At 37.0% G+C, this 21,165-nt stretch overlaps 1 protein-coding gene across 6 annotated transcripts in view; it reads right to left on the bottom strand.

The window, feature by feature from the left end:
• Positions 1-887: 887 nt before the first annotated feature.
• RIK (RS2-interacting KH protein) overlaps positions 888-21,165 on the bottom strand; it is a 35,690-nt gene continuing 15,412 nt past the window's right edge. The window contains exons 6-12 of one of the 6 annotated variants that reach the window (XR_016427016.1): positions 20,864-20,995; positions 20,682-20,768; positions 20,172-20,259; positions 19,942-20,056; positions 4,710-5,241; positions 1,588-1,827; positions 888-1,502 (exon numbers count right to left, since the gene is read on the bottom strand). Coding sequence is in view for 3 of the 6 variants with exons in the window: in XM_089984182.1 (XP_089840308.1) it covers positions 1,378-1,502; positions 1,588-1,834; positions 4,710-5,241; positions 19,942-20,056; positions 20,172-20,259; positions 20,682-20,768; positions 20,864-20,995 (1,326 nt within the window). In the remaining 3 variants the exon portion in view is untranslated. Of the gene's footprint in view, positions 1,503-1,587; positions 2,834-4,709; positions 5,242-19,941; positions 20,057-20,171; positions 20,260-20,681; positions 20,769-20,863; positions 20,996-21,165 lie in introns of those variants that run through there. The other 5 variants (XR_016427017.1, XM_089984183.1, XM_089984182.1 and 2 more) reach the window with 5 other exon arrangements.

Below are 21,165 nucleotides of genomic sequence, written 5' to 3'. Positions count from 1 at the left end.
ATGATCAAGTACACTGTCAATAAAGAACCAAGGAGCCTATGACAACAATAGCACTTAGCATGGACAATGCGACCTAACTTAGCATGGGTTAATAGGTGGTCAGTTGGTTATGGTACTTGATACGGTGATCTAGTTTAGTCTCGCCTTTCCTGCATTTTACAAACAATCAAGTCGCCATCCGATTGAGTCGGATCCGGTGAAATCGCAATTTACGAGAAAAATGTGCTGCTGCACCCCCACCAGGCAACACCTATCCGTTTAGATGGACGACTTGCATGAAATTTTGAGATGAAGAATACCAACAATAAGGGCGTGTTTGATGCCCCCGGGATAAAAAATCCCCCTCAATTTTGGGGTGAAACTTCGCCCCCCCCCCCCCCCCCAAAAAAAAAAAAATGTTTAATGGGGGAGTGTGGGCCCCACTAAAAAAGAGGGGAATTTTACCCCAGCACAACTTTCCGGTTTTGAAACACACCCCAACAGACGTTTTAATGATATCATGGTGAAAAACTGAACTGAAACACCAGAATTCAAGACACTAAATTGTCCAGTCCCTATGATGCTATGTTTGGGAGTCTTGAATCGGAGGTTGTGTTGTGGCTTCCACCATGATCTCATTCTTGCTGTTTGGAAGCAGTGGTGTGGCTGAAACAATTCACTGGGAATGGTGTTGGCAGCCCCAAAACCACATTTCAATCCCATTCTCCGGAGGGTTTTGGCAACTCCATCTCCTCAACATCACACACTGACAAAACAATATTTTGGCCACACACAAGCCGTGTTGTCGTCCCATTGCAAGGATCACTAAAACTGGTTAATGTGAAACACAAAGCTCGGTGGAAACAGATACAAGAAATCAGCCTAGCTCAATGTGCAGATCAAATAGAATACAGACCAATGAATCATCTCTTAGAATACATGAAGGCAGCACTTTCAGATGGTGCCTGATACAGTATGAAGGACAATGGTGTAAAGTACATGATGTTGAAGAACCATACATGCTACAACCTGAACATGATAAAATTTAGTCAAGTAAATTCATGGGAAAAAACACCTTTGGATACATAGGAAACTTCTTGCCCTCCAATATCAGAATAGTCACCTTCTTGGCCAAGGTTTTCATGTTTATTATCAACAGTATTATTCTTGAAGTGATTGCGGCAAAATGCCCTCACACCAATAATTTCAAGTCTCCTTTGCATGACAAGACAACTGTTAGTGTATACACAACTCAGCAAAATTACGAGAGCCACACCGGTACCCCATGGGATTGAGCCACAGTGAATGCAAGGAGAACTTGCAACAGAACATGACCTCTGGATGGCTATCAAAAAAATCACATCTTGTCAGTGTTTGACTAGCTGAAACTCCCGGAATTCAAACAGCCCAGAAAGGTTTTGCTGAGAATGTTGGAGGTCTCAAATCATTTCTGTGGGATTCTCCATTAACAGCCTCATCGTCGTCGTCATCATCCCCATACTCAGCAAGCTTGAGCAGAATGTCTGAAACAATTTAAAGTTTGACAAGTAGAGTGAAAATAAAAAAAATGATGATAATTTAGTGAACTTGGACTTCCGAAAACAATACCAGAGGAAGGACCCTGCTCCAGTTTGTTGTCACTGGATTGTGCAACTTCAAGTTTTGGAGGTGGGGGAGCAAACTTGGGGGGTGGTGGAAACATAGACTTTGAAGGCGGCAGTGGCATAGACTTTGGAGGGGGGGGTGGCATCCCATTGGCAGATGGAGGAACCAACTTCTTTGGTGGTGGCATAGTCAGAAGATTTCTTGAGCTTTGATCCTCTGAAGAAGTACCTGACTTAAGAAATTCTGTTTCCTGTTGTAAGTGATGAAAAAAAAAAGAAACACGAAACCAATTTCATATCTCCCTTACACCACAATGAAATAAGAATTCAAGCAAAAGTCAGTTCAAAAATCCTCAAGCTGTCAAGAATGCACATGAACCTGAAAAAGAATCATCAAACCAACATACAAGTGAAAAAGGGCAAATTTTTCTAAATAGTTCTTTGAAGAGAAAACCTATTGACCTGAAGGCCTCACAAAACTGCTTCTTGTGAGAGCACAGACCAGCAAGAAATTTTCCAAATATTCTAACTAAAACTTTTCAGGCTCACCCAAAAACCAACTCCCTCTTTTCCCTTTCTGTTCAGCAATGATATACTTCACAGGTCAACTTTGAGACAGCTGATAAAAAAAAAACTTTTGAGACTGTTAGAAGAGCCGAATTCCATAGGGGCCTAGAAGAAACCAAATTCCACAGGATCCTAGAAGACATCGAGTCAACAAAGAACTCCAATGCTATAACCAAATTTCAAAAGTTTGTCTCTCATAAAAACTGGAACAAGCATCCTCTCGTGCATAGCAGTTTTGAAAGTTGTATTCTGTGAAACATGCAAACCAATATCGAACATAGACAGAATCTGTAGCAGCCTACGTCACACGGACACTCCATTTTTTACTCCGTACCATTGTCGACACGTGTGTCCCTGTGTCGACAAGCGTCAACACCTGGACACGCCATTTTACCCTCTATGCATACAAGTTTGTATTCAATTTATAATTTATAATTAGATTTTCAGTTTATAACTTTATATTTTCAGTATATAATATATATTTTAGATATAGAATATATATTTAGATTAGATTCAGTTTATTTTGTATTTATGTGATATTTAATGTGTGTATATAGCCATGTCCCCGTAGCCACATTTTTTGGAATTGCCATGTTGTACCCGTACCCGAACCGGTACCGGTACCCGAACCCAGGTGACATAGGTAGCAGCCCATCAGCATGATAGAAGGTCAGAGAAAATACCTGGAATGATTAGCAGCATTAATCAGCAAATAAACATAATGAAGCCCTCAGAACAGAGAGATTCAAAAGTGCAAGTCAAATTGACAAAAGAACCTTCCTTTTTCACTTTAGAGGAGATACTATGAATTCCTTAAAAACTTTACAAATCAACAGACCCCTCACAAAATGACTAAAATGAAAACATAGACTGCTATAAATATCAAAAATATTTACACCAGGTGAAAGACAGGAGGAGGTCTAAGAACAGTGGACAAAGTTGACCCAAAAAAACTTAAAATATTACAGGTAAAACAGGATTATTGATGACAGACTAAATAACATGGTCATCTTTAAATATAAATCAACCGCTAACTAATTATCTCTAAAATGTCGCGGCAGTAGAGTCTCTTGTTTGACATACCTGCCCTCAAAGTAAAAAGTCACGGGGATGGACCAAATGGCAACCAGGAAAAAATTTAAATTGATAAGAATCATCTTCCAAACATGGTTTGTCAGCTGTGTGTGTGTGTGTGAGAGAGAGAGAGGAAAATAATAAGGGTGCTTCATCCATATTTTTCTCTAAAAAGAGCCACTCATCTATCTAGCTTTTTACTTTTGAACTTGATAAGATGCACTAAAGTTAACATATAGTATGGCAAAAATGGAATATAGAACAACAACAAACAACAACAACAACAACTACGCCTTCATCCCAAAACAATTGGGGTCAGCGATATGAACCAAAAAAGAAATTCATTTTGGGTCTTCCACATGAATCCTTTTCCTCCAATCATTTCTATCCAATGCCATGTCCTCGGTGAGGTTCAAAGCATTCATATCCTTTCCTATCATCTCCATCCAAGTCTTCCTAGGCCTACCCCGACCTCTTTTAACTAATATATTTTCCCATTTCTCCAACCTTCTAACTGGAGCATCATTAGGCCTTCGCCGAATATGTCCAAACCACCGTAAACGATTCTCTCGCATCTTATTTTCAATGGGTGCAACACCTACCTTCTTACGTATCTCCTCGTTCCGAATCTTATCTTTTATTGTATTTCCACACATCCATCTAAGCATCCGCATCTCAGCTACACTCATTTTTTGAATATGATGTCTCTTGGCAGCCCAACATTCCGTACCATATAGTAAAGCGGGTCTAATAGTCGTCCTATAAAACTTTCCCTTCAACTGCAATGGCATTCTACGATCGCACAGCACTCCAGTTGCACTTTTCCATTTCATTCACCCAACCTTTATCCTATGATTTACATCTCCATCAATTTCTCCATACTTTTGAATAATGGATCCCAAATATTTGAAATAATCATTCACCGGTATTTCTTGCTCACCAAGCTTCACTACACTCCCTTCATTACTTCGTTGCTTACTAAACCAACATTCCATATATTCAGTCTTACTCTTACTCAACTTAAAACCTCTAGCTTCCAATGTCTGTCTCCATAATTCTAACTTAGCATTAACCCCAGCTCTAGACTCATCAATCAAAACAATATCATCAGCAAACAACATACACCACGGTACATTTTCTTGAATTGATCTCGTAAGCTCATCCATCACTATCGCAAATAGGAAAGGGCTTAAAGCAGATCCTTGATGTAACCCAACCGTTATCGGAAAATTGGTTGTCACCCCTCCACAAGTGCGGACATTGGTTACTACTCCTTCATACATATCTTTAATTATACTAATGTACTTGAGAGAAACACCTTTCTTCATCATTGGAAAGAAAGATGGAATATAGACTTGTAAGAAAACATTTAGAAGTACTAGCAAATAGTAATTTGAAGAGAAAAATCAAGGAAAGAAAGATGTTCATTAGTATGATTCTACAAATATTCACTTGTTTCAAGACTACAAGACATGCAAGACACACCTCATGACGCATTGCAGATTCCTTGGGATCAACAGGTAACTCTTGAAACTTCCTCCTCTGAGACCGCTTGTCAGTTTGAGGTTTATCAGGGACTGAGATCTTGGTGCAGGCATCTGAAGGTGGAGGACCTTGCATTGAAGTGGCTTGAGTTGGTGGCTGTATTAATGCAAGTGCAACTTGCTGTAATGGTGTAGCCTGGGGATAAATTCCACCATACCCATTGTAGTTTGTCCCTCCAGTGAATGAAGGTGGGCGATAGTTTACAGTATTCAAATGTGACTGTCCATAACTGAAGATGCGCCCAGTTGGATCTGCAACTTGAGAATAAACTGCAGAGACACCAGGTAGAGCAGGAGCAGGAGTAGCAAGCGTGGAAGGTGAAGCTAAGGATACAGAAATGGCAGCTGAACATGCTGAACCAGCAACAATCCCGTCAGAAATTTTATCTTCTTCATCTGCACTGGAGGTTTGAACACCAACCATCAACTGTTGAGGGGGTGGGACTGCATTATAAACCTTACTTGTAGATGTCCTGAAACTCAAAAACAAAGTCCACCATAGTCATGTATATGAGTAAGAATATTTAAGAGAGGAACTAAAACAAAAAGATGAAAAGTACACCTGAAATTAAAGTTTAGATAAAACACAGATAACAGAATTGACATAAAGCAACAGTATGAATCAGTTATAGGCAACATTAACAGCTTATGTCACTGTGAAATCCAAATAAAACTGCAAATTCCAGATAAAATGGCATGTGTCTACCCTTAAATGCATGACAAATTACAACATATGCACAAATTCATGAGAACAGGTAATGGCAAAGATGTTGTGCATCCTTAACCTACAAGGGGAAAGATCAATTCCCATTGATCTCTCTTCCTGCTAAAAAGTTGACAGAAAAAGAAGGTGAGGACCAACACCAGTAAGCCCCTCCCAGCACCCCAGAATACAGGACTGAATTGTGATGGCCCTTTTCTCTCTTCCTACAAAAAGGACAGTATTAGCACCTATGCAATGCTCGCATACACATGCACACATGTTTGCAGGCACAACTGCACGCACACCCACTAAATGCGCACATGCATACACGAGTCATAAGACTGCAACCTATGTTTTAAAAGGTTCCTCACTTTCAATTGAAGGTGAACTCTAAGGAGTAAGCCTCCTCAACAGCCAGATAACACACACATCCAATCCAAGTTGGGTTTGATGATTGCATTTTTTTTCTCAGTGAGACTCTTAATGAATGATAGCTTTTTATAGCTAAACCTTTGAATGATTGTTAATTCACTTACAATACTCCCTTAAATGAACAATACCCCCAGTTCTTGGACAGTGGGCCTGCCATGTCATTTAAGCCAACAATGAAAGTCTATGTAACAAAGATTCACTGACTCAAGGACACGGACAAAAAATGGGATGCAAAAACACAACTGTTTAATTTTTTCATCAACAAAAAACTGTTTTTTATATTTTAATATTTAAAATTTTCTTTAATTTAATTATTATTACATAAAAATTATTTAAAATATTAAAATAACAGTCGCACAAATCTGTGGCCAAATCTGCATGTCCCGCACATGTCATCAGGGACATAGATGAAAGTTCATCAACTTATCCTCTTTATATAGGTCTAGATTGGTTAAAGTCATCTCTTAATACACTAAGATTTTGGTTTAGAAAGGTAAGCACATTTGGGAAATGAAGGGAGGGTAGCAGCAAAGCAAATAACTACTATCTTTGACCAACATTATGTCCCAGTTTAGGTCTCATACACTTTATTGACTCTCTCACGTGCATGAGATTCAGATGACCTCTCTAAATGGCCAAAATATCCCTGAAAAACAAAAACTTTTAATATCTACAAATAACAAAAATATCCTTTTGTTGATTTTAGTGAACTTGTCCAGCGGCTACAGGTGGAATTGAATGAACTATCTATTTATTATTCTATTGAATGGTTTTTTTTATTCTTATTAGAGGAGATTTGAAGATTTCACCTTGCCTCCAATTCAAGCCCTTCTAGACCTTGACTACACCCTTTTTGTAGGACCAGCATGTAGACCCTTCTTTCAGAAAAAGTCTGCGAATCTCATTTGCCTTTTGTGTCTGTAATCATGCCCTATTGACCATGAACTTCCAAATAGGAAGTGCTTCATGCCTGGAGTTTCTTCTTTGTTGTAATACAAGCAAAGCCTTAAGTATAGTTCCTGCTAGCGACTATCACACACACACACACACACACACACACACACATATATATATATATATAATCCTTATACAGAGCGATGAAAGCATGCTAAATGGGTTTTCCAGTGCTTTATTTTGCAATTCTGACCCCAAGATGTGTTTGGCATGGTCAATTTACTAGGAATTGACGCCCGGATCAAGCCTTTTCGATGAAAAAAACGATATTTGGAGACAAAAATTTACGAAGGTTTTGGAACAGCCATTTTTCAAACCTCATAAAAACCTACTCATTTGTCGGAGTTGATCGCTCCAAGAGCTGATCCCTATAAAATCAAAGTGCGTAGATCACATCTGTCCAGTCAAACTTTAAAAAAAAAAATTGGAAAACCCATTTAGCAAGCTTTCATTATTCTCCTTATATATATATATATATATAGGGAAATGAAAACCTCCCCAAATGGAAAACCCTCCCAAACCTCCCCAATGGACGTTTTATTGGATTTTTGGTTCTTTTACCATACAGATGTAATCTATATGCTTGTTTTTATCTGAATCAGTTCTTGGGGCATTTGATTCCGATGCATGGATAGGTTTTTATAAGTTTCAAAATCAACGGCGTACAATTTCTTTCGAGGCTCCAAATACCATTTTTTCTATCTAAATTCATGATCCAAGTGTCAATTTATAGTAAATCAATCATGCTAAACACATCTGTACGGTCAGAATTTTGACAAAAACAAAAAAAAATCCATTGGGGAGGTTTGGGAGGGTTTTCATTCCCCTATATATATATATATATATATATATATATATATATATATATATATATATATATATATATATATATATATATATATATATATATATATATATATACCCTTGACATGTCCAACACTCTGTACTTATGTCCAACACCAGAACCCATATCCATGTTTAGGTAAGATAGATTCATAGAAACCAGTTAACCAAGAAAAAGTTGAAAGAAGGCAAAATCAAAGTGACAAGTGTAGAGTCAAGAAAATAAATTGAATGAAGTTTGTGGAAAGTTGGGTCCCAGTAAAATAGATCAAAGGCAAGTAATTAAATAAGTAAACATAAAAACTTCAAAAGTAACTAATGAACATGGAACCCAATAGATAAAGGGCAAACAATTAAATAAGTTCAAAGATGTTCAAATATGGGTTGTGTATATATATATATGGTTGTAATATGCATTACCCTCCAGGGGTATTTTGGTCTTTTTAACCATTGTACTTTTCTATAATAGGTGTCGCCCAATAGGGTCTGTTTTATTTTTATTTGTAGTATGTTATATTGTCAAGGGCGTTTATGTCCCTGACAATATAACAGTAATATAGCTGTTGGAGCTTCCAACGGCCGTTGGGGGTCAGACCCCTTGTAATGATATGCATTGTGTATGAAATAAAGATTATACTTTTTAAGTGTTGTGTGTTTCTCTAAGCCCCTAAGTGACTATTGTGTTTTTTCCCTTTATGTGGGCTTTGTATTGGCCTCTTGTTTGATGTGTGTGGAGAACACTTGGTTTCATTACATGATATCAGAGTCACTATGACCTTGCTCGTGTGGACGTGAGATCGTGGACTCGTGGTGCCCAAAAGTCTTTTGCTTTCATATCTTCCTTCTTCCTATCTATCTCTTTATCTTTCTCTCTCTTTCTTTTCTTGTATTTATGGAGTATGAACGAGAAGTGGTTGTCACCGTACCCGTGAGACTCAATCACACAAACTATGTGATGTAGGCATCCACACTGAAGCACAAGATTTGGAAAAAGGAGTCTATGGGGTTTGGTGGATGGATCCGAGAAAGAACTAAAGCTTACACTTGTTAAAAGTGAAACGGCAAAGAAATTGCACTCGAAGAAAAATGGATGAATAAGGCCATTGCCGACTATGAAAAGAGATGGATGGAGTGGAGGATGAGTCATTCCAAAATCGTGGGATGGCTCATTAATAGTATTGAAATAAAAAATTTGTTCCAGCTTAGCAAAGTTCAAATTTGCTAGTGATGCTTAGAAATATCTCAAAGATATGTATTCTCTAAAGGATGTAGCTCATGTATGTAATCTCCAAAGAAAAAAAGAACTATGACCCAAGGAGATATGAGCATAAGTGAATACTAGAATGCTCTCTCTTTCCTTTGGGATGAATTAGCTCTCTTAGAGCTTAAATAGCATTGTCCACTTAACATTGAACTTCGAGAAAAACAAATCAACTTGGAGCATTTCTACCATTTCATAAATGGGCTTAGGCCAGAATTTGAAGGGACAAAATCGGTCCTTCTTCATAGAGGTGGTGTTTCTTCCATAGTAAAAACTTTAGAACTAACTATGGAAGAGAATAGATTAAAGAAATTATCTCCTAACAAAGATGAAGAATCGGTGCTTGCTATGTCAAGACTCAAAAATCATACCAATAGGCATCCTCACTTTGAAAGAAACCAAAATGACTATAGAAAGAGCTCAAATGACTATGAAAGAAATTCAAGTGAGTATAAATATAAAAAAGGTAGTAAGATAATATGCCACTTTTGCAAAGAGCCAGATCACATCAAGCCATTTTTCCCAAAAAAGAGAAATGAAAAGAAAACGGCCTATATGAGATCATCAAGTGAAGAAGGTGGTGTAGATGAAGGGTCCAAGAATTTTTTGTTTGCTCAACTCATGGAAATCCTTCAACCACTAATCAAAGACCAATCTTTCTCTCTCTCCGGTGCGGCCGTATCAACATGCATGAATCCCGGTAAGAACTCTTGGATTCTTTATTCCAGTGGCTCTTTTCATATGACTCCTAATGAGTCCATACCATCCAAATGTCTCATTAGCTTCAATTATTTTTATGTTTCAACCATGAAACGTCTTTAAAAATTAAAAGTTTGGGCACTTTACAAAATTCTTCCAAAAATAATCAAAAATTTTATGTTCCAAATATTAGAGTAGTACCCAAACTTAATCTTAACCTTTTATCCGTTTCTCAAATCACCGACCATGGATGTAAGGTCACTTTTTCATTTAATAATTGCTTGGTACAGGATCTTCAATTGAAGAAGTCTATTGGACGAGGCCATAGAAGAGGTGACCTCTACTACATGGACAATTTAGAACTATCAAATCAAAAAAATTGTAATTTTGTTGAGAAAAATACTATTGAACATTGGCATAAGAGATTAGAACATCCAAGTATGTCACAAATGTATTTATTCTGTTTTCTTGAAAGTTGTAATGAAAAATATTTTGTTTATGAAGATTGCATAATTGAAAAAATGAAATCTTTACCTTTTGGAAATAAACAATTTATATCTAAAGAACCTTTTGAGTTAATACATTCAGATGTATAGGGACCGGCACCGGTTATGTCTAAAGGAGGAATCTCTTATTATGTGATTTGTGTGGATGATTATAATAGACACACATGGATTTATTTTCTTAGACACAAATCTGAAGTATTTGAGTGTTTTCAAAAAATTTACAATTACATCAAAAATCAATTCAAAACCTCCACCAAAATATTTAGATTTGATTCTGATGGAGAGTTTGTCAAAAGATTTTAAAAGTTTTCTTAATCAACAAGGGTTGGCCGAAAAAAAACATCGGCACATTATTAAAACCACTAGGACTCTTCTAATATCCAAAAATGTTCCGAAAAAGTTTTGAGCCGAAGCTGCTCTTACGGCGGTTTATTTAATTAATAGAATGCCTTCTACTATTCTTGAAAATACGTCTCCCATTGAAAAATTATTTAAAATCCCTCCCGATTACTCAAGATTAACTTTCCAACAAAAACGATAAACTTTCCGCTAAGGTCATTCCTTGTGTTTTCTTAGGATATGTCAAAAATCAAAAAGGGTTTAGGTGTTATGATATTGAGAAAGACAAACTTTATGTTTCAAGGAATGTAACTTTTCTTGAAAAAAAATGGATTTTAAAAAATTGAGTCTAAGAAACCATATGAGTATTCATTTTTGTTTGTTCTTATGCATGAGCATAATGATGATTATGTTAATGGAAATGAAAGTAATGATATTCATGATATGCATGAGAGTGTCGATGGTAACACTCATGATGCACATGAAGGTGATATGACTAATGTTGAACCTCACAATGAACTTCAAAACATACTTTTGTCATGCACAAGGCCAACGACCATGCGCATTAGAAAGGTATATACAAAATCAAGACATAGATCAATCTAGTGTTAGAAGATCTACAAGAATATACCAAATATCTAGTAGGTTTGTATCTTATGAATCATTTGAACCCCACTATAAAGCCTGCCTTATGGCCATACACTCCTATGTTCAACCATCTTTTTATAATGAGGCCAAAAATCATCATGAATTGATTGAGACCATGAATAATGAATTAAAAGCCTTAAAAAGACTTGGAAGATTCAGAAAACCATAGGATGTCGATGAGCTAGTAGCCAAAGGGTATAGTCAAGAATATGTGATAGATTGTGAGGAAACATTTGCCACAGTAGCTACGGTGACCACAATTCGAACTCCCATCACCATCACATCTATTAGAAAATGGTTTATCTTTCAAATGAATGTTAAAAATGTTTTTTTAAATGAAACGCTTAATGAAGAAGTCTATATGAAACCTCCACCGAGTTAGGTTTGGCACATGAAAAAAAAATTGTTTACGAAAGGCTTTGTATGGTCTAAAACAAGCTCCCAAGGCTTGGTATGATTGTTTTAGTAATGAGATGGTTCAACTAGGATTTAGATCTTGTTATACTGATATTGCCTTGTTTGTCAAGTCCTCTGATGCAGGTATAGTTATTTTGTTCCTCTATATGGACGATACGATTATCCCAGGAGGTGATAAACAGAGAGTTAGTCATATCAAGGATGTTCTCAAAAAACACTTTGATATAATAGATCTAGGCTTTCTTCAATATTTCCTTTGGATAAAAGTTGTTTACTCACCCCGAGGGTATTTCTTGTCTCAAACTAAATATGCAGTGGAGATAATTAAAAGGTGGGTCTTATAAATGAAAAGAGATTGGACACGACAGAGTTCATCAATGCAAAAATGAAGAAAGATGATGGAGAACCTCTGAAAGATCCAATTCCATATCGTCAAATGATTGGTGCCTTAACTTACATTTCTATTACTCGTCCTGATATTGCTCATGTTATTCATACTGCTAGTTAATTTCAGCATTCTCTCACTATATTATATATGAATGTTGTAATAAGGATAGTTAGATATTTTAAAATACTATCAATCACGGTTTATTTTTATCATATTCATCTCCATTAGATGTTACTGCATATACTAACTCTGATTGGGGAGGAGATGTAAATGATCATCACTCAACCACTGGTTTTTATGTTTTTGTATGTGATTCCTTGATATCTTGAAGATACAAGAAACAATAGAATGTGTCTTTGTCTTCCACAAAAGCCAAGTATCGTGCAAATGGCCACTGCAACTTCTGAATTGGTGTGATTGTGACATTTACTTGAAAACTTGGGGGTTTTCATATCTGCACCCTCAAGATTATGTTGAAATAACAAGAGTGTCGTCTATATCGAGAGCAACCATACATTTCATGAGCAAACGAAGCACATCGAAATGGATTGTCATTATATCCGCGAAGAGTTCCTGAAGAAAACCATCACTCTACCATATGTGCCATCTGAGTATCAACTAGCGGACCTCTTCACTAAGGCGTTACCATCTCCCAGATTCCACTTTCTTCTTGGCAAACTCTCAATTGTCATTCTGTGAGTTTGAGGGGAGTGTTAAAATATGGGTGATAATATATATATATATATATATATATATATATATATATATATATATATATATATATATATATATATATAATCACGGTTGTCTGTATCATGTTGTATCATCCGATACATGGTGTCTCATGCAATATACTTTTGACACACTTTAAAAAGGCCAAAAAAATATTTTTTAAAATTTTGGGTTTTAAATACCTTTTGAGGACCAACTTCTTCATTTATTTAGAGGCCATTAGAAGTGCATTTCCACTATTTTTTCACCCAAAGAAGTGGGTTAAGATAAAAAAATGCATTTCTACTATTTTTCACTCAAAAAAAATGGGTTAAGGTAAAAAAACTTTATTATGAGTAAAACTACAACGCAACTCTCCAAAAAAAATTTCTTACCATGAAGTTGGATCCACAAAAATTAAAGATTTATATCAAGATATAAATCAGGCTTCACAAAACCTCCAGCAAAGATGGCATTAGATGATCTGAAATGGTAATGGAGCACTCAAGTAATGAGTAGAAACCAATTTAAAATTGAGTGCAACTATTGCTACAATATTTTTGTTTATGTATAATGAAAGTATGAGTCTTGTGGTATGTTCTTAATTGCAAGATATTTAATATTTTGGATTGTTCTTGTGAGATAGTTGATGTTGATAATGTCTTATGCAGCTCATAGAGACATCAATGCTTTATATGTGATTTTATGGTTGTATTTTGTGCAATTCATCATTATTTCATGTGATATGATTTTTTTAGATTTTTTACTAATGTTTTCTGATTTTTCATAATTTTTTTGGATTTTTTGAAATTTTTATTAAAAATTTACGAGACGGTGTTACTATTGACCCGACCGCTACAGGTAACGATATGCTACTTACAACCTCGATATATATATATATGTGTGTGTGTGTGTGATTGTAATATGTATTACCCTCCAAGGGTATCTTGATCTTTTTAACCATTGTACTTTTCTATAATAGGTGTTGCCCAATAGAGGTTGTTTTATTTTTATTTGTAGTATGTTATATTGTAAAGGGCATTTTTGTCCTTGACAATATTCATAAAACTCCTGCAGAAATCGAGAAATGGGGGGGGGGGGGAGAGAGAGCTATGATTCTTGTTGGGAATCGGCAGCCACTGTTATTCTTAGTGGCTGCACTAAACATCATTAAGATAAATAGGTTTTACAATTATTTTACAAGGACAAAACTGCCCTGGGTTAGTAATGTATATTACATTACAATATAACATACACGTGAATCATATGGATCCCCTACTGGATCCATATCCGATCCATATTCTAATACCCTCCCTCAAGTTGTGCATGGGAGTGAACCATGTGCAACTTGTTCTTCAGATACCAAAAACGGTTACTTGTGAGACCTTTTGTGAACATATCAGCGACTTGGTCTTCTGAAGACACATAAACCGGTTCAATCTCTTTGTCTGCTACCTTTTGTCTGATGAAATGTTGGTCAATCTCAATATGCTTGGTCCGACTATGATGAACGGGATTGAACGCAATTTGTACAGCACTTCTATTATCACACATGAGAGTCAAACTTGAGATACACTCTCCCATCTCTGTAAGTAGATGTCTAATCCAGGTCACTTCTGCTATGGTAGCGGCCATAGATCTATATTTTGCCGTTGTGCTAGATCTTGTCATTTTCTGATACTCCATGAGATAAGGTTGCTTCCAATGAAAACACAGTATCCTAAAACAGACCTCCTTTCATCTGGATCCCCTGCCCAGTCTGCATCTGTATAGGCCAATATGTCATGTTTTGGTGTTACCCATGAAGATTGTACATATGTGAGTCTATCACCCATCGTGCCTTTTAAATAGCGAAGAATACGTTTGACGGCATCCATGTGACCAGCCTTTGGTTCATGCATGAACTGAGATACTTGATTTACAGAATATACAATGTCTGGTCTAGTAAAGGTAAGGTACTGTAACATGCCCACTAAACTGTGATACTTGCTTGCATCAGGATATAATTCACCATCATAGATACTGAATTTTTGATTGACAACACTGGGTGTAGGCACAGGTTTGTAATCTGTCATTTCTGCTTTGGCCAGAAGATCAAGAGTGTATTTGTGTTGAGTCAATGACATTTTTTCATCCTGTCTGTCCACCTCTACACCAAGAAAATATCTCAGTTCTCCAAGATCTTTCATCTTGAATCGCATATTTAGTAAAGCTTTAATTCGTTGAATATGGTTTGGAGCATTACTAGTGATCACTATATCATCAACATATATAAGTAAGAAAACCATAGTGGTTTCATCCCTGTATATGAATAGAGAATGATCTAGTTGGGAACGAATGAAACCGTGATTTTGAATCTCTAAGGAGAAACTTTCAAACCATGACCTGGAGGCTTGCTTTAAACCATACAGTGCTCTGGTTAATTTGCATACATATTCTTTTAGGTCTCCCTCTGCATAACCTTGAGGTTGCTCCATGTAGACCTCTTCTTTTAAATCCCCACGAAGGAATGCATTTTTAACATCAAGCCGACTAAGGGTCCACCCATGTTCAATAGTCAGGCCAAGGATAATACGAATAGTTCTCATTTTGACCACTGGGTTGAAAGTCTCATCATAATCTTGACCGTATTCTTGAGTGAATCCTTTGGCAACAAGACGTGCCTTGTATCGTTCAATGCTACCGTCCGGTTTATATTTAATCTTATACACCCATTTTGAGCCGACAACATTTTTATCTGGGGGGCAACCAACTATCTCCCATGTTTGACACTCATGAAGTGCCTCGATCTTCTCATTCATTACTTCAATCCATTTGTTAGATTGAACAGCTTGACAGAACCCAAGTGGTTCCTCGTGCTTTTCAATCTTGGATAGAAAGATCTGAAAATCCATAGCCAAGTTATCATAACTCACCCATTTTTCAATAGGGTGCCTGATCTTCTTGGTACCTCTCTGTTGCTGGACAATGCCACGTGTTCTCCAACAGGTGCATCTGTTTGCTCTCTGGGTCTCCTAGTATAGACATTTCCTTTGTATCTCAGACATTCTGTTTCCAATATCTTATCTGAAGTGGTCTCATCATGTATGCCTTCAGGAGCCAAAGTGGTATGTTCAGCAGCATGTGAAATAAGTTCAGCACTGAGCCATGGATCATACCAATTATCAGCTGCGTCACCATGTTCACGATTGTGATTTGCTTTATTTTCCAGAAAACTATTTTCATCAAAAATGTTTCTGAAAATTCTGATCTTATTATTGGCAGGGTCACAGCACCTGTAACCCTTGTGTTCATCTGCATAACCTACAAATTGGCATATAGAGGCTTTGTCCTAAAATTTAGTTCTCATGGATTTGTCAATGTGTACATAACATGTGCATCCAAAAACTCGTAACTCATCATAATCAGGATGTACACCAAAGAGAATATAATAGGGAGACTGGTTTTCAAGGATAGGCATAGAAAGACGATTTATCACATGAGTGGCAGTGTGAAAAGCTTTTGTCCAAAGACTAATGGGCAAGTTGCAACCATGCATCATACTCATTGCACTTTCCACAATATATCTGTGTTTACGTTCAGCAATTCCATTTTGTTGTGGAGTGTACGGGCAAAAAACTCTACGATGTATCCCATTATCTTGAAGAAAATCTAAAAATTCTTTGGAGGAATACTCACCACCTCCATCACATTGGAGAATTTGAATATTTGGGGAGAATTGAGTTTTAACATAGGCATGAAAGTGACGGAAGATAAGAAAAACCTTTGATTTGTGTTTCATAAAGAATATCCAGGTAAAACGAGAGAAATTGTCAATAAAATATACATAATATTTACTTCCAGAAGAGGATGGATTGGGGGTTGGGCCCCAAACATCAGAACATATTATCTCAAAGGGAATGGAGGCTCTTTTATTTATTTGATGAAAAAGAAGTACATGACTTTTGCAGACCTGACAACTAGGACACATTTTATCCTTCAATGAAGGTGAAACAGACTCTGAAAGAAAACCATTGGACACTAACTTTTCAATAAAGACTTGACTACAATGACCAAGACAAGAATGCCAAAGATCTGACTTATTATATTTGGATATACTTAGGACGCTTTTAGAGATATGATCAGACTTGGGCTTCAGGACACTGGAGGCTGGATCTTCATTGAAGACATACATGTTTCCACGTCGCTCTCCTTTAGCGAACATCTCCTTCGTTTGAAGATCCTTGACAAAGACAGAAGTAGGAGTAAATTTCACAGATGAATTGGTAGTCAACAAGCTTAGAAACAGAGACAATATTTTTCTTTATATAACATCAGATAAAGGAATAGATGACTCAGACAAAGTAATGAGGACGTTGCCTATGTTTGAAATAGGGTGGTGAGTCCCATCTCCAGTTGCAATATTAGATTAACCAAAATAGGAAGTCAAAGTAGAGAACTTACCTGCATTGTCAGTGACATGAGTTGTTGCCCCAGAGTCAACATACCATATTCCATCATCATTCTGTTTCAGATTCAAGTTGGCCATCGCAGATAAGAGAAGATCCTTGGCATCATCACTGACCCGAAATGTACCTGAAGTTCCTGATGTAACAACATTTCTATTGTTTTGCGTTCTATTCCGATTTTGTGGGTTGAACCAGCAGTTGGCTTTGATGTGACCTTGTTTGTTACACTGGTAGCATGTGAGAACATTCTTTGAAAAACTGACATTGGAATTTGGTGTAGGTAGTAACCCACGTCCACCCTGGATTGGAGTTCCCCTGCCTCTGCCACGTCCTCCTCGTACACGATCAGCTATCATCCCTGTGGCAAAAACCTCATGCGTAGATGATTGTCCTGCTGAAGCATCAAACATGCTTTTCAGAGTCATCTCGTACTGAAAAAGTTTGGCACGTAATTCCTCAAAACTGAGCAACGTAGGTAGGCATAATAAAGAGGTAACAAGAACATGATACTCTAGTCCCAGGGCATTCAGTGTCTGTTGCACCTTTTCTTTATCTGACACTGGATACCCAACCATGGCTAATTGATTTGTGATGCTTTTGACTTGATTTAAGAATTCAATAATGCTCATTGCCCCCTTTTTTAACATTTGAAATTCACGTTTAAGAAACAAACACTTTAGCCTCTGATATCTGAGAGTAGCTCTGAGCTAAAGCCTCCCACAAAACTTTAGATGTGCAATCATCCGGAATGGAAATCAATACTTCTTATGACAATGTGGAAGTGATGTACGTGACGAGGGCCTGACCGCGTTTCATCCAAGTAACAAATACAGGGTTGCGAATAATATTTGGCAATCCTCCATCCTCTTTGGCTTTGGTTGTGATAAATTCTGGAGGCATTGGAGTGGAGCCATCCAAGTGACCTGAAAGATCTTGACTTCGAATAAAAAGGGCAATTTGCCTTTTCCGAGGCAGATAGTTGTTTGTAGTTAGCTTTTCTGAAACTAGCTGCCCCAGGAAATTGGAAGAAAGAGCCGAATTGGCTTAAGTATCTATTTGTAGACTTGTTGACAAATTATTATTTTTTTTTAACAGAATGACACTAGTGGCTGAAACTGGATTGTTTTATCATAAACTGACACAGTTGACAGAAATCGGCACAATGTCACGACAAGAGAAATATATTTTTGTGAGTGTATGAAAAAATTTGACAGAAAATGAATGGGAGACGAAAACGGTTGATGGACACGTAAAATGAACCAAAATGGGGCAAGGGTGACAGGCAGATTCCTGGTTGGTAAAACCAGGGAACTCGACTTTTCTACGCAGGCATGACAGGCAGATTCCTGGTTGGGAAAACCAGGGAACTCGACTTTTCTAATATTAGAATATTAGATATTAGATATTAGAAGATGATGAGACAAGATGGAAAAGCTAGAAAATAGACTTTTCACGGCAAAACAAGTTGTGAGATGAGATAAGAAGAAAACAGGAAACTCAACCTGTTTAGAAAAGACTGGGCTTTTGGGTTCGGCTGAAGAAGATGAGGAGGACTCGGCTGAAGGAACTCGGCGAGAAGAACTTGGTTTTTGGGTTCGACTGAAGAAGATGAGGAGGACTCGGCTGAAGGAACTCGACCTTTGGGCTCTTATGAAGATCTTGTGAACTTGTCTGAAGAAGAGATGGAGTAGGCGTGACCAAAAGGCAGATAGTGGTCAATGGAGTAAGGCCTTTCACATTCCTGATGAAGACACTTTTACGCCCAGATTTGTCGCTGCTCCGATGCCATGATAAAACTCCTGCAAAAATCGAGAAGGGGGGGGGGGGGGGGGGGGTGGAAGAGAGAGAGAGAGAGAGAGAGAGAGAGCTCTGATTCTTGTTGGGAATCGGCAGCCACTGTTATTCTTAGTGATTGCACTAAACATCATTAAGATAAATAGGTTTTACAATTATTTTACAAGGACAAAACTGCCCTGGGTTAGTAATGTATATTACATTACAATATAACATACACGTGAACCATATGGATCCTCTACTGGATCCATATCCAATCCATATTCTAATAAATATAACAGTAATACAGTTGTTGGAGCTCCCAACAGCTAGAAATCTAGCCGTTGGGGAGCCCCAACAGCTATATTTTGGGGAGCCTCTCACTCCCCTTTTAGCATATAAATGTGGGGTCAGACCTCTTGTAATGTTATGCATTTTGTGTGCATTGTGTATGAAATAAAGATTATATTTTTTAAGTGTTGTGTGTTTCTCTAAGCCCCTAAGTGACTATTGTGTTTTTTCCCTTTGTGTGGGCTTTGTATTGGCCTCTTGTTTGATGTGTGTGGAGAACACTTTGTTTCATTACAAAAGAAACTTTAAAAGTAAATAGTGAACAAGTAATATGAATAAGTAGAAGTGGATATCAAAGTTTTGAGAAATAAGATCATTATGGCTGAAACCTCCGATTCCAAACAGCTTCATAGCCTGCATAATTCAGCGTTCCAGAGCCACAGATAGTCTATGGAGTAAAATTGGTTTATATATAATACACACTGGTCTGTGGAGAGTTCATTGTTTAGCCACTCAGCCAGCTGGTTCAGCATCTTGAATTATACTTGTAGCAAGTAAAATAGTTGTCATTAAAATCCACTAATCTCAATTTAAAGCTGGTGGTAGCAAAACAAACAGAAGAACAGACATCACAAGATAAGTTGAAGATTGGCAGGATCAAATTGGACACATTTAGACAGCTCACCCAAGTCTCAAATGCACAATTAAATAACAGGACACAGAATCAGAATCAATTGCACCACAAGTTCAAGGAACCGACCTTGTAGCACCACATTCCATACTGATTGTGTCTAAAAGGTTTTCTGCTAAAAACTTTGCAGCTTCAAGACTCTTCAGATCATTACTTGATAGGTGCAAATGTAAAGGCTGTGTTTCTACAAAAGCAAATGGAAAAAATAAAAACTATATAAGTTTATCTAGAGAAAACAGGCCAAAGACTAATGACTTTTTTTCGGAAAATTAGTCGCCTGAAGAGGTTTATGCCTTCACCTGTCACGGTATCATGGATTCCAGAACCATGACCTCTCAATACAACAGTTGCTCCTGTTTCATTCATAATGTGATTTATATATTGGTCCTGCAAGTACAAATCCCAACCACCACCAGCACAAAAACAATTTCTCCCAATGATATGGAGATGTCAGAGAATGACTTGAGATATCAAAAACTCACAATCATAAAAATAAAAAAATAAAAATAAAACAGAGAACGATTAAATGAATTACATCCCAATGGCACATTTAGTAAAAAATGAAAAATGATATCATATGGAATGACCAAAAATTTTAAAATATGAGGGGAAAAAAGAAAAAAAATGGTTTTAAGACATTAGTTTTTAAGATACATTCAACTAAAGATCGAAAGAGAACAAGAAATGTGTGGTCCATGGTTAGAAGTAAGAGTAACATAGAAGATAGAACCTAGCCATGAAAAAACAAAAAGATTGCAGTTAAGTTATCACTGCTGATAACAGGAAGGCCAAGAAAAAAACAAGCTTACATTTGGTCCACGAATCCGAGCAGCAATATTTAATGATGGATCAGTATCAAAGCCCAAGAACAAACATGCACTTAGAGGTTGAATTGCCTGCATTTATCGTCACAACAGAAGAAAAAGAGTCCTTTTTTACATAATTCACCCAAGTGACATGCTATAATTTTTTAGACATAAGACAGACTCACCTGGCCTGTGGTGCTTGCTATTGGAAGGAAAGGTATTGATACAGGATGCCCATGCTGACCTTGTCTTAGAATTTCCTCAACCACTGCAGCTGCGCGGTCAACTGCTCTAATGCGTTCTGCTGTGTCTTTTAGCTAGAAAAGAGCAATATTAACAAAATTATTAGCATCCAAGTTCAATGTTTGACAAAAATAAAGCAATAGCTTTTTACGTTTTTATGCATTGGAGAGCAGAATCAAGGGCCGCTTACATTTTGTATTTATTTTAGTCAGAAAATTCTATAAATTCCAAGATGACATGCAGA

This window comes from Nuphar pumila, chromosome 13, assembly GCF_984573655.1.
Source record: "Nuphar pumila chromosome 13, dmNupPumi1.hap1.1, whole genome shotgun sequence".
NCBI classification, from domain to species: domain Eukaryota; kingdom Viridiplantae; phylum Streptophyta; class Magnoliopsida; order Nymphaeales; family Nymphaeaceae; genus Nuphar; species Nuphar pumila.
Note: the sequence above shows the minus strand (reverse complement) of the source record. Positions and strands in the feature narration are given on the sequence as shown.